Below are 14,423 nucleotides of genomic sequence, written 5' to 3'. Positions count from 1 at the left end.
CTGATTTCTGTACTTCTTCACAAGGAAATCCCAAATTGTGGTAGGACAGTGTATGAGGTATTACTGTCCCATGCTAAGCAGGTGGCTGGCAGAGATTCTAATCTAAGACCGCTCTCTTTATAAATTCTCCAGAGAGGGCAGAAACCCACCAGGAATCCCGTCTCCAATACTGCAGCCCCTTGACCCTTTAAGGAATTTTTGAAATCCAGAGTATAGTTTGCATAAGACCTGAAGCTTGAAAATGGATGCAGTGTTTAACTAAGTCAAAGTAACAGAATCTGACAGCTGTAGCCTGTTAACACACAGGGACTGTCCCTGTTAAACTTCTTTTTCTGATATTACCACAAAACTTTGGCAAGTCCTGAGAAGTAAACAGCTCTTTTTCAACAAATTACATTCTGCTGCCTTTAATGGTCTTTATCAGGGGCAGACCATCACATCTGAGGCACAGAGGTCATGTCACTACAGTCTGTGCATTCTTAAATCATTCTACAAGCGATTACTAAAAACTGAAAATGCTCCTTAAAACAAAATGAATGGAGAAAACCAGAACATGTACTCACTTCTTTAAATGAATATTTTAATAGACTTATAGCAATTTAATCTGCTGACTCAGGGTCTTATGAAATAACTGCTCCTGGAAGCACAACCTATAAAACAATTTTTAAACTGACCTGTTTGCTCATATCTATGCAGGCTCTCAAGTGAGGTCCCTGGCAGACTATTTCAGAACAGAAAGCATCAGGAAAAGGAAAAAGAGCTTGGTTGGGGTTTTTTTTAAGTGCAGGTATTTCTATTCTCAGGAGAGTGACAAGAAGGCCTGCCCTTCAACTTAAAACTCCAGAATTAGTCTGTGTTGTTACTTGTGGTTCCTGTTGTGGTGTAAAGTGACTGATTCAGGAGACCAATTCTACAAATACTACTTAATAAATGCTTTGGGAGATGGAATTGTGCCCTGCACCAATTTTGACTGTAGTAAGTGAGTCAAAAAATCTGAGATCTGCTGATGATCACAATGTCAACAAAAAAATTGTTCACATACAATACAATTGTTCAAATACAGTATAAGAACAATACTAGCAACAACATCTGCATCCAAGCTGCAGGGCATCACTCATGTAATTCAGTCTCTGAAAGAGAAGATGAATTGCAGTGATGATACAGGAACTAAAATAATTTATGTTATTTCAAATGGCACCTGTTCTTTCAACGCAGAAGTCTCAATATTACTGTGAAGCTCACACTCAAAATGACAGGAGGAAGAAAGCCAGACAGTAATTGCTTGGTCTGTGACTTAATGATTTAACTATGTACATAGTTTCGTTAGCACTAACAAGGACTGTGCAACTGCATTACAGATACATTGGACCCGAAACGTGAATAGGGACGAATTGTCAGGCAAACCAAGCAAGGCGTGTCCAAATTCAGATTGACCCTGTCCATATTGGATGTGGACAACATGGAGAGGGTCCAGAGGAGGGCCACCCGCATGATCCGGGGACAACAGGGCAGACCCTACAGTGAGAGACTGCGGGACCTGAACCTATTCAGCCTCCACAAGAGAAGGCTGAGGGGGGGACCTGGTGACCGTCTATAAACTCACTAGGGGGAACCAGAAGGGTTTGGGGGAGACGCTGTTTCCCCTAGCCCCCGCTGGCATAACAAGGAGTAATGGGCACAAGTTGATGGAGAGGAGGTACAGATTGGACATCCGAAAAAACTACTTCACAGTTAGGGCGGCTAGGAGCTGGAACCAACTTCCAAGGGAGGTGGTGCTGGCCCCTACCCTGGGGATCTTTAAGAAGAGGCTGGATACTTACCTGGCTGGACTCATTTGAGTCCCGTTTTTGTTTTTAGGGTGTTTTTTTTTTTTTTTTGGGTTGCTCTCCCGCCCTGGCGGGGGGTTGGGCTAGAAGATCTATTAGGTCCCTTCCGACCCTGTAACTATGAAACTATATTTCACATTGTGGTTTGTGCATCAAAAATACTCATATCAGAAATACCCTGTTGAATTAGGCCCTGGGTTCAGAAACCAATGTCTTTGGTTCCCTCTAATTATAGTCAAGGGTTCTCTGCAGCTCTCAAAATTGAGGCCTGATCTATTCAGTGACATTTTGGTAACCCTGGGCCCATACCTGCAATACAAACAAATTACTACATTTCACCTACCTCCATTTCCTTGTGTTTTCCATTACTGTTTAGCATTTCACACTTCCTGCTCCAAGCTTTGGTGCAGTATTTCTAGACATCATCCAATAGCTCTGATGCCTTAGAAATGGCTGCACTTTTGAGTGAAATTAAATGATACTTGTACATTTTGTATATCAGTTGGTGTCAGAATATTACAGTCCATTGGGTTAAAAGACACTGTAAAAATGCAAGCTTTCATTGCCTGACTCCTGTGGTGTCGTGTTGTTATTACTACAACGAACAGGTTTAACTTGTTGGACTTTTTCTGGGGGGGAGGGAAACATGTTTTCATAATGTTGTATAGAATACACAAAATCTGGTGCAAATACAATTGTCTAAATCTGTTCCTAGTAGCATTCATACTATCCTTCAGGATACAAATAGCAATATATTAATTATTTTAAAAACCTTTTTGTACTTCAAGCTACAACACAATGTTGCTGCTTTGGTTTTTAAAAGAACTGACAAAGGGCTTAGAGTTAGAAGATGACCTAGTTCTGTAGCCAGAAGGTGCCCTCATCATTAATATGAAGATGCTTCTTCAGCACCTTGTCCCAACACAGTCCCCTACAGTGTGCCATATGGCTTTGCAAGGACACGCTACATGTATAGGATTTAAATCTAAAATACCCAAATTGCTACATTAACTCCGTGGCTGATTCCGCTTTTGTATTTTCAATGTCAAAATAATTTCAACAAGATTTCTTCCCAATGAAATTTAATTAAAAAGTTCTAGGAATTTAAAAAGTTGCCCACTCAAAGGAAAACACCATAGACAAGGTGGAAAGCTGCCAGACCTCAGTGTTGCTGCTAGATACTACCCATCTCATTTGATCCATGTACTGTGATATAAAACTGTGCTGCAGGTTTAAAACTTGGGACCTAACTTTGAGAAGGGGTTTCAGAAGTTGTTCTGAAGGCAAAATTGGGCCTTCACAGCCTGACATTTAGAGCTTCTGTGGGTCCTCCTCGTTGCTAAACAGCATGTGCCCAAACCACTTGGGCAGCTGGGTTAGGTGCTTTCAAAACAACCAACTGCTGAGTAGCTGTGTAATCTAAAATAAGTCCATTGCGATTCTCCTCAACTGGAGAAGTACAGAACCTAGGCAAGAAGACTCTCAACGTAAGGCTACAGTAGCACTGGGAGGGGCGTTGGAACTCTTTCAGGGAAGCAGCAGGCCTCACAGGAGAAAAAATAGATTGCATGTCTCCTTTAACCTTAAATTTCATGGCATTTTAAACTTTTGTGAAATTCTCACATTAATGTTAATGAAGAATGGACATCATGTTAGGCACATGCACTAACATAATACCCCATCTGACTGGTTTTTGATCCAGACTGGGATAAACGCAAAGAAACCACTAGGAGAGAGGAGAGGGCATGAAGGACTAAGAAGACACAAGATTAGTTTTAAAGCAAGGAAAGAAGGTTATGGCAAGAATGGGTGGCATGTTTATAAGTGCCACTTGTTACCTTCTTTTCCTTGTGATGCATTAAAGATCCAGGCCTTATGTCTTTAACATGTGTATCATTTCTGGACTGTTCAGCATGACAGTTTACATCCATAATAGAGCACTTCTGGAAAGCCTAGGGAATTAAAACACTGCAGATTATCAGGAGACCTGATTGCATTGGCACAGACCCTACCAAATAAATTCTATTACAAATAGGACATTCATTTGAAATTTGGGCATGCTGCTGCCCAGTCCTGTCAAACCTTCTGAGATGTTGGGTTACCAGGCCAAGGAGGGAAAATTGATTTAATTCAGTTGTGCTTCTGTTGTGAATTTTTGGGTGAAATGATATTTTCAGATTGTGCAGGACCTTCTCTCTGCTAGCCCAGAATGCTTTGCAAACACCAACTGAAACCTCCTGGTGTCTCTGTGAGAGGAATATCCTGTTTCTCACTGTATGGATGGGGAAACAGAGGCATGCAGAGGTGATACAAGTTGCCCCAGGTGGACAGGAAGAGTGTGGCGTAGTTGGAGACAAAAGCCAGACCCCACACCCAGGTTTTAATCACATCACATGACCATCCTGACTAATAAATAACTTAATTTCATAGAGCCCTAGCTTGTAGCTTTGATCCTAAACAGGCATTTCCTGTAAAAAGCCCCAATGCAAGACAGTGAAAGAGCAAGACCTTTGATATGGTAAGCCCAAACAGTGTATTGATGAGCTCTCTTTCTGGTGTTGTGTTAATTCTGCTTTACTAACTAACTATACAGGGCTAACATGGCCATTTCCCTTGTACCTAATCTGAGAAACCAATTTACTAGAGAGGCTGCTGAGAGGATCAGCTGCTCTGCAAATGATCTGTTGTACCTTGCAGCAAGGGTAAAGCAGCACTTTAGCAGGATTTGGATATCAGTAAATAAAGGGGAAGGGGACAGGAGTATAAAAAATTCTCTCTCCTACCACTCGCCCATTTAACTCCTGACCCAATACCAGCCAGACCCCATACAGGTTATAACTAGCAGCTGTTACTAGCCCTTAATAGCATCTCAAAGGGAGACAGCCTTTTATTCATGGAGCTGTTTTAGCAGCAGAGGCCATCACCAAAATACACATCTGGTACATGCAAATGACAGTGATGCTGCCCTCAGGCAGTTTTAGCATCAGGTCCTTATGCTATTATCCCATTTGTGTCTATCCTCATTGCTTTCCCCCTCTTCCCCTGTTTCCTCAAATCTTGCAGTCTTTACTCTAAAACCTAGTCTTGTACCATGGTGCCCACCCGTGTCCCTCTCTCTCCATCTCTGCAACCTGTTTCTATCAGCCTACATTGTGGCTTCCTCAGGATGGCACCAACCACACTGCAGCAACCACGCTGCAGGATGCTAAGTGCTGAGGTGTGCAGATTCTTTGAAGCCTGCACAGTTCATATTTTCTCTCTCTGTAAGTAGGTGAGTCCAAATAGCAAGAGTGCACAGGCTCCTCCCCTTTCAAATTCTGGTGCACTCTGCAGGAAAAATCCTGGTGAGTTGGGGCTCCTACCACATCCTAAAATATGGACTCTCGTGCCCTTCACTTTGCTGAGCAGGTGGTTTATCTACATTCCCCCTGGGTGTCCAGCCTGGATTTCCCACTCATTCTTAGTTCAGAAAGAGAGGAGGGGCAAAAAGTCACTAGCACAAGGACAGTGCAGGTGCACAGTGCCAACTGCGATCTCTGGAGGTGACACTGGAAGCATTTCCTAAGGGAGGCCAGCTCCACTGTCAGTGAGGTAAATCAGCAGCAGAGGAAAGCTGCCTGCCATGGAGACAGTGGCAGTGGAAGTGAATTGCACCATTGTAGGTGAGCAAGTGATATTGTTACAGCAAGCATCAGAGTAACTATGTAATTCATTCTTGTCACTACTGTGCAATTTATAGCACTAATTATTGGCTAAAATCAGGCACTTCCCTGAGTAGAACACTCCTCCTTCCCTTGCTCATTAATGCCTTTCCAATATGTAAATAAACACAGGCAACTCATTATAAAAATCAGCACTGGAAGTTTCTGCTGAAGTTTTTCATTAAGTTCTACTTATAGACTCCCCTTTCAGATTCACAGAATGCATCACCAGAAGTACCTACTTGGATCATCTTGGCTAATATCTTATATGACATGGGTCATTAAGTTTCACCAGTCACCAGTGAGGATATGGTAGCAGCAACTGAGGTTGCCATGAGCTGCTGTGGCTCTATGAATACAAGACTTTACTCCAGACTTGCCCTGAAGGCTATCCCCAGATGACCCAGTGGTAAATGGTACCTAAGCATATGGGCTGGAGAGTCAAAGGGCACTGAACATAAGGCCACCCACCTCACTCCCTTGATATTTTGGCATTCCCTTGATTACCGCTGGCTTTAGAGGACTAGTGTATGTTAACCAAGCTCACCAACAGGCTGTAAGACCTAGGCCAGTTTTTGTGACAAGTCTTGGATTTAGCTAAAGCATATCTTCCAGAAAGGCATCCTTGATGTTGCCTTGATCTTAGACATTGAGACAGAAAATCCACCACTTCCCCTGGCAATTTATTCCAACAGTTATTAAGCCTTACTGTAATATATATATAGATATAGATATATCTATATATATATATCTATATCTATATACATATATATAGAGATAGATAGATAGATAGATAGATAGATAGATAGATATAGTGCTTGATTTCTAATGAGAATGTATCTGGCTTCACCTTCCAGCCTTGGTTTATTCTTACATCTTTCTCTGATAAATTAAAGACCCTTTAATATCTAGTATTTCCTCCTTGTACAGCTACCTCCACACTATAATAATGTCATCTCTCAATCTTCTTTGACAAATTAAACACCTTATGTCCATTCAGACTCTATGTTATTCTAACCCTTGAATCATTTTTGTGGCTCTTTTCTGCACCCTCTCCAGTTTTTCAATATTATTTTTAAGACATGGACACCCAACACATGTGCAGTGGTGGACTCTCTGATGTCACAGACAGAAATGAAATTCTCTGCTTACTATCACTCACTATTGTGCTGGGAGGTCATGTGGAGTCTCTTGCCCACTATGACCCCTAACTCCCTTTTTAAAGTTAATGTTTTCCAGGCTACAGTTTCCTCATTTTGTAGGCATGTAATAGGTGTGAAATGCATTATGGTTTGAATTCGCTTGGCTTATCAAAAAATTGGGGTTGCCTCATAGGACTACCCTGTCCTCTGCATGTTTCTGGGCCTTACTGTACATTCCCTGACGATGCTGAAGGCTGGTTTTTGCTACAATGCCATTGTCAATCGTCTAAAATAGTTGCAGGTATTATAAAATAAAAGGCCACCTAGTGCATAGCTCTTCTTCTAGGCTCCTGCTAGAAGAATGTATTATATTATGGGACACTGTCAATCCTGAAATGTACTGGCAAATGTAAATACGAATCTGGCTGTAGGGTTAGGTGTTAAAGTAGACAAACCGAAGCTGCTCAGCTCCCACCAACTTAACTATGGTTTTTAGCAGTTTGCATATCCAAGTCTTAAGTAACAACCTCAGGTCAATGCCAGGCTCATTTAGTGAGTCCATCCAAGCAATCCCATCCACCTTTGTGTCACAGAATATCCTCCAACCAGCAGTGCTAGTGCCCATCTGTAACATCCCACAGGGTCCTCCTAGACCCAGGCCCCTTGAGTAGAATAGGTTGGTCTTGTAGAATATCGATATAGGCAAACTGGGGAAATGGACAAACCAATGTGCTCCTGTTCTTTGTGATCCGAACTAGAGTGGAGGCAAGGTCTAGACCAGCAAGCACTATCACGTGGGTACAATCACCTGCAAGTGCATACCTGTAATTCAGCCATTATTTTGTCTCCTTCCTCTTCCTCCTCATCCTTTGTGACAGATGCTGTGGCAGGCCCTGGTGCCCGGGATGATGCCTGATCTTCCTTAGATACTCTGGACTGTGCTGTTTGCCCAGCATCTTCAGTGCATTCCTGGAAGAGGACAAAGCCCATAAAGAAAAAGTGCATTGGGACCATCCAAGTGCAACACAAACATGACATTCAATAACAGTGCAACTTCCTGTCTTGAAAAATCCCTGGTTTTTTAATGGGCTGTCTCAGAAGCAGGCTATTTTATGAACTCAAATACTGCCTCCCTGTGTAAATATAATCCTGATGTGGTATAACCTGTATGCAAGAGAAAGGGCTTGGCTCCCCTTACCAACTCCCTCCCTTATATTGTGTTATGAAGAATACAGCTTACAAAAGCAAAGAGAAAATTATCTAAACTGCCTCGGTGAGGTCTCCTGCCTCTCTCAGCTGATTTTGCCCATCTGACAAAGATAGGCTTTTTATTTTTAATCTTCTTATGACACTCGTAAAAGAAGCCACTTATGTAAGTTGCATGCTGCATTGTTAGAGAGAAGGGTAGCACAAGACTGGAGGAAACAGGACTGAACACTCTATTGCCTGATTTGTCTGATCAGCAGTGTTTTCTGGTGACCTATTTTAGTCACCTCTCCATGCTACACGTCTCAACACTTCTTTGTGGTTTATACAAACAATTAAAATCTGGGAATGTTGTATGTGCCAGTCATTAGTCACTAGTCTGATTAGCTAGAGCCTGACTCATCCAACCTTCACAATGGGGGCCTCTTTTCTGACTGCATAGATGACATCTCCCGATCGTGCTGTGGTCAGTCCCGAGCCCAGCAGGTAGCTGCGACGTGGTGGTGGTGGAGGGGGAGACTTCATCAGCTTGTCGTTTTCTTGTTCTGCGTTGGGAGCCTCTTCTGCAAATTAACAAGGCACCAAGGAATGATCATTCCCGAGGAAAGAAAACTGGCATTTGTACCCTCACTCAGCAGTGGGAGGAAGGAAAACCACTCTGGGATCAAGAATAAAAGAATGGTGCAAACAGGAACTCACTTAGGATTCATGCTGTGAGCAGAACACCCCACTGCCTTGAGAAAGCCTGCATTAGCACAGAGAAATCAAGCCACCGTGTATGGAAGCTTGCAATGAAATCCTTGCTCCACTACAGTCAAGAGGTTTGGATTTGATTCCAGTGCATGCATCTGGTTCATGTGCTTAGCTAGGCACACTTGTAGCTGGCTTGCTTTGCAAGTGTGCAGTTCGACCAGTGCATCCAAGCAAGTAAACGCTTGTATGCCTTCCTCCCTTCTTTGGAAAATGGGGCTGCCGACAAATCCCAGCAAGAGTTGTGACTCCTGGCTGCTGCTATTCTGGCAGCTCTGGCAGTAATTAAACTGTTATTACATCATCCTAACTCTATCTTCTAGGCACTTCCTGGACTGTGCTAGGGAGGAATCCAAAGACCTCTATTACTGCTGCTTTATGCTTTGACAGGCACAGGGAAATAGGAAAGTTTTTTCTCCAGGAGGTGAATGGGCACCTGCTGTCCACACTGAGACCTGTAAGCACTAGGAGAGCAGGGGACACCCAGGTCAGGATGACACCCAGGTCTGCCTGTCAATGCAAGCTGCCATTGTTATTTTACTTACAACTCAGTTCAGGGTAACACACAATGCTGCTCTTGCACCAACTCTAAATTTGACTCTATCCCACCAAAGAGAGTTTCTAGCCCACAGTGCATTACACTATAGCCCAATATCTCACATATCTAGACATTACACTTGGAAGGAGTTCCTGAATGCTCTGAAGGGGACCCCAGCTCTCCTAAGGAGACCCTCCCTGCCTTACAAATTGATCCCCTCCCCCACAGAACCAATATCCCTCCTTATAAGCTTCCAGTGAACTACTTTTCCTAGAAGCAAGCATTACCCTATTTGTGGTTTCAACACAGATGAATCTCTTTTGGAGCTGTATGTTTGCAAACAAGCTCAGTACAGCATAGGAGACTGGAAGGGGGGCAGTGGGGCCGTCCCCCACCGCTGGCAGCTTCTGCGGGTGCTCACCAGCCCCATCCCCGCCATCACTTGAAATAGAAAGCATGGAGGACAGTGCAAGCCCAGACCCAGACTGCTTGGATCAATATGGCTCCTTGGTTAGACTTTGGGCTGGCTGTGCTAAGGTAGGCTGCTGCTTGACTAGAAATATTAAAAATGAAGCCATTTATTTCAGGTGTACAAATACTAAGTTAGGCACCTGACACTAGCTGCACAAATACTAAGTTAGGTGCCTGTCTCTAGGCCCACAGATTTTTTTAGTTCTGGACCTTAGTCTTCATTGACTGTCTTTGCTATCAAAATTAAATAAAACACTGAAACTTTCTATTTCACACAGCTTTTTCTAACGGTGCACACAAAGTTTGCCGAGATAAGTTATTCTCATTTTTGTGTTTCTTAGGGGAAAAAAATATTTCAGGTTATTAAAGCTTCTGGATAGAGAGAAACCAGATCAGTGCATTCTAGCATGACCCAGAAAAGCATACAAGAGGCCCTGGCAATCTGTTGCTAAGGTATTCTGTGTATTGCAGTGGCAAGAAGATTAGTCAAGGGGGGCTCCATTTTCCGTCTGTCATTCATTTTTCTAAGGCCAGGGTGGACTGTAGAATGTTGAAACTTGCTTTTTGAACTGTAGAAGATGTGGGTAGTCTGTGAAATGTTTAATTAAGAGTTAAGGAAAGGCTCTGCTGTTCCCTTAAGTTATGTGACCGTTATATAGGATTCATTGTGCACAACTGCAGGCAGACGTTACACTTGCATCAACTTTCTCTAAGTCTGCTAGCTGTATGCCTGGCAAATGCTTACTCCATACATGGATTAGTTAACTACAGGAGTATCAAATGTTCCACTCTGTTATTGGCCCTCATACTTCCTCAGACAGTCACAGCGCAGCGCTCCATTTATTTTCTCTGGTTCCCATTTTTCTGTGCTGAGCCCTTCATTACACAAGCTAACACTGGCTGGAGTCAGGAATTCTACTGAACGGCACAAAAGTTCTAAAATTATTGTATAAAGTTTAAACGTTTTTTTTAATATTATGCCACATGTCAATAAATATCTAAGAACAATGATCTAGAAATGGGGGTGCACAATTAAATCTCCAAGTTTTCAGATGTTACAAAATTATTCCAGGTAGTCAAGCCACAAACTGATGGAGAGGAGCTTCAGAAAGATATTACCAAGCTGAGCAGGCAAAATGGCAGACAAACTTCACTGTTGACAAGTGCAAGGTAATACACCTTGGGAAAAATAACCTCAACTATATGTACTCAATATTAGGTTCTGAGTCTGTTATGACTCAGGAAAGATATCCTGGAGTCATTGCAGACAGTTTTCTAAAGATGTCAGCTCAATGTACAATGGCAACCAAAAAAGCCAGTAAAATATTAGGCATGCTTAAGGGAATTGAAAACAAAATGGAAAGCATCATCATGACATTATATAAATCCATGGTGTGTCAACATCCCAAATACTATGTACACCTTTGGTCCCCACATATCAAAATGGACATAGTAGAATTAGAACAGGTACAGAAAAGGGCTGCCAAAATGACCAGGAGTATGGAGCAGTTGCCATAACTAAGGAGAGCCTAAAAAGGCTAGGACTCTTCAGCTTGGAAAGGAGAAAGCTGAGGAAGGATATGATAGAGGCCCATAAAATCATGAAGGCTGTAGACCAACAGGGAACTGTTGTTCACCAAGTCCCAGAACACTAGAACAAGGGGATACCTGCTGAAATGAATAGGTGACAGGTTTAAAACTAAAAAGGGAACGTACTTTTTATGTGGTGTGTTTTATACAACGTGAGTTAACTTGTAAAATTCATTGTCACAGGAGATGGTGGAGGTAGATAACATAACCAGGTTTCAAAAACGACTGGATAAATTCAAAGATCTATTAATGGTTATTGAACAGAATGGTTAGCAATGTTTCCTATTTAATATATTTAATTATTTAATAGGGCAATCGATCACTCTAGATCCATCTAGTTTAATGCTCTCCTTCTATAGAACCCATATTAGTTTCTCTTAATATTCAATCTAAATTTCCCTTGTTGCAGCAAGTTAAAACTGTTACTTCTTGTCCTGTTCCCTGAGGCCACAGAGAGGAGTTTAACATTATCCTCTTTTTAACCATTGTTCAAGTATTTGAGGATTATCAAATTGCCCTTCAATCTTCTCTTTTCTAGATTAAATAACTGGACACAATGCCATAGGTGAGGTCTCACCAGTGGCAAAATAAGTGGAAGAGTGAATTTGCAGGCAACTTTCCTAGTTTTTTGGGGTTTTTTTTTTAACTCAACAAGAACACATTGTTGACTCATACCAGTATTCTGGTACTATTCCTATCAGTTCTCTAAAGAGTCACTGCCTTCCAGTACTTGCTGCTGTTGTGTAAGCAGGGCTTATGTTTCTGTCATAGACAGTGGCACAGATAAGGCCAGAAACACATAAAATGATGGAGCTGTAAAGAAAATGCATATACCTCCACTATCTTTTTAATTCAAAAAACAACTTTTCTCTTTTCATTTCCCAAATATGCAAACCTTTAGTTTGCATCAGCTTACCATGGCAAACCTTATCAGGGACTTCTAACTTGTCTGCTGCATCTCCTTTCGGCATCACTGTTGACTGTGGAGGCATCTCTAGCTTAGGGATTGATTTCATGATATTGGCCTGTGCCTCTTCCAAAAGCTTTTCAAACTCTTGTCCATTGTAGTGGTCAAGGTTCTGCCTTTTCTCTTCCCATTTCTTTTCTGCTTTCTGAAGAAAAACAGTAGAATGTGTCACTGCATTCTAGATTTTAGCTGGCTTGTGCAGTTAGTTTTAAAACACCACATACAAACTGTATGAATCAAAAACATTTAGATGCTCTCAATTCTGATTTGTAATGAAGAGGAGTTCCTGTGTTTGGGTCAGTTCCCAGTGGGCAATATTTCACACTAAATATTCACTACGTACAGTTTAACACACTTAAAACATACTGCAACCGTCTGTCCTGGCCTGCAGACTTCAGCTAGCAACATTATTTCCTATACAGAGCATTAATTGCAGAACAAGTGAAACACCAGCATAAAATGCCAGGAAAGCTTCAATTTTCCTATAGTTTCTTCTGGAATTATTGTAAGTACAAGCATTTGTTGGTGCAGCCATTTTGGGTACAGCTTGGTAGGAATGACTGCCAATGAGAAGTACTCACTGGCTGCATCTCCACAAGATGCTGACTGTGCAGTTGTTACTGTGCAGACATTTGGTACTTGCATAACGAAGTACTACATGACTGTGCAGTAACTGTGCAGTAATGTCCCGGCACAGTTGCGTGGTGACGCTTACTGCACAGTAGCTCGTTACTACTGCACAGTAGCTCAATACTACTGTGGAGTAGTGTCATGTCACAGTTTGTGCCCAGCAATACTACTGCACAGTACTAACGAGCTACTGTGCAGTAAGTGTCTTGTGTAGATGTAGCCACAGATCTTGATATGTAAAGATTTTTTTTTCATTGAATAAAATGTTCTGACATCAGGATTGTTGTACACTTACTTTGTCCATTATATCTTTTTTTTTTTTTTTTTTTTTTAATTAATCTGCTTTGTTTTGGAGGCTGCAAGTACTTTGCTCACTGGAGTGAAAAGTTGCATCGTAGGCCCCTCTACATGTTACAGGTATTGTGCAATTAACTGGTTAATTGTGCAATTACCTTAAGACCAGCTACACATGCAAATTAACTACTGCACTATTAAAAGCTCCAACCAGCTATAAAGTTAGACCTCAAAAATTTTTAATAACTTTATAGCTGGGAACTATTGAGCTATATTATAGTAGGGTCTCCCCTGTGGCTGGGATCCCCAACAGGTGACAGGGCTCTCAGCCACAGGGTTGCACCATGCCCAGCGGAAAAACTCCTGGGCCCTGGAGATTGTGGCTGCCATGATCCCTAGGGCTCGGGGGTGCATGAAACCCCTGAGCCTTAGGGATCACAGCTACCTCAATCCTCAAGGGTGGGAGATTGTGACTGCTGCAGTCCTTCAGCCTAGGGGTGTGTGGGATGCCCCCATGGCTGGAAGCCCCTCAACTAAGCAGGCTCCCAGCTATTGGAGCTTGTTTCTTCTAGTACAGGGGAAGCCAGGATTGGGCTCTACCTGCAGTGGCGGTAAAGTACGATGGGATGTAATGCACAGTTTCACAATCATGTCTCCTACCATGCATGTGTGGCATGGCAGGAGGCACAATTGTGTGGATCACGCAATGAGATCCAATTGCGCCTGCATCTGCACATGTGGGGGGTGGCACAGTTTCTGTTAAGTATCTGCTGTAATTCCATACAGCAGTACGGAGGAGATGGAGGAGACATTGACTTGGAGTTAGGTTCTGAATATTATTCATTATTTAGCAGTAGGAGCCATAACTATATGTTGCAGTTTTCCCATAAACCAAAATGGAAAACACAGAATTAAGGGTCATCCAAATACCCATAATGCCTTCTGTACCCAAACCTCCACAAGCCAGAAGGAAGCTTTATATACATACTGTGCCTGTTCTTCCCATCAGCCACCAACTGCGTGTTCATGTAGCATTGAACATGATGTATTGTTACATTACTGCAACAAAATACTCCAGCTTTCTTTGATGCCCAATATGGTGACAGATAAAGGACAGACTTTTCCTTTTCTCAGTTTTCAGTGGGTACTTTCAAAACAGCCTCCCTTTCCCCAAACCATAAAAGGTTTCAGATTTAAAAGTTACACTATACACCAAGAGCATAAGATGACTGGGGGGAGGGGCGGGAGGCAGAAATCACACTTATATACAGAACCTAAGTCTTGCACTAGTTTGCCAACTTGGCAGCC

The 14,423-nt window shown here is 42.3% G+C and overlaps 1 protein-coding gene across 24 annotated transcripts in view; it reads right to left on the bottom strand.

The window, feature by feature from the left end:
* Positions 1 to 14,423, bottom strand: part of KIAA1217 (KIAA1217 ortholog) — a 403,141-nt gene that overhangs the window by 24,397 nt on the left and 364,321 nt on the right. For 21 of the 24 annotated variants that reach the window (XR_003094442.1, XR_003094441.1, XR_003094440.1 and 18 more), the window contains 4 exons: positions 12,141 to 12,336; positions 8,284 to 8,438; positions 7,492 to 7,638; positions 3,665 to 3,778 (listed from right to left, as the gene is read on the bottom strand). Coding sequence is in view for 21 of the 24 variants with exons in the window: in XM_025206131.1 (XP_025061916.1) it covers positions 3,665 to 3,778; positions 7,492 to 7,638; positions 8,284 to 8,438; positions 12,141 to 12,336 (612 nt within the window). In the remaining 3 variants the exon portion in view is untranslated. The remainder of the gene's footprint in view (positions 1 to 3,664; positions 3,779 to 7,491; positions 7,639 to 8,283; positions 8,439 to 12,140; positions 12,337 to 14,423) is intronic. The other 3 variants (XM_025206130.1, XM_025206141.1, XM_025206140.1) reach the window with 1 other exon arrangement.

The sequence above is a fragment of the Alligator sinensis genome, unplaced genomic scaffold (genome assembly GCF_000455745.1).
Source record: "Alligator sinensis unplaced genomic scaffold, ASM45574v1 scaffold455_1, whole genome shotgun sequence".
Lineage (NCBI taxonomy): Eukaryota > Metazoa > Chordata > Crocodylia > Alligatoridae > Alligator > Alligator sinensis.
This window is presented reverse-complemented; position numbering and strand designations above follow the sequence as displayed.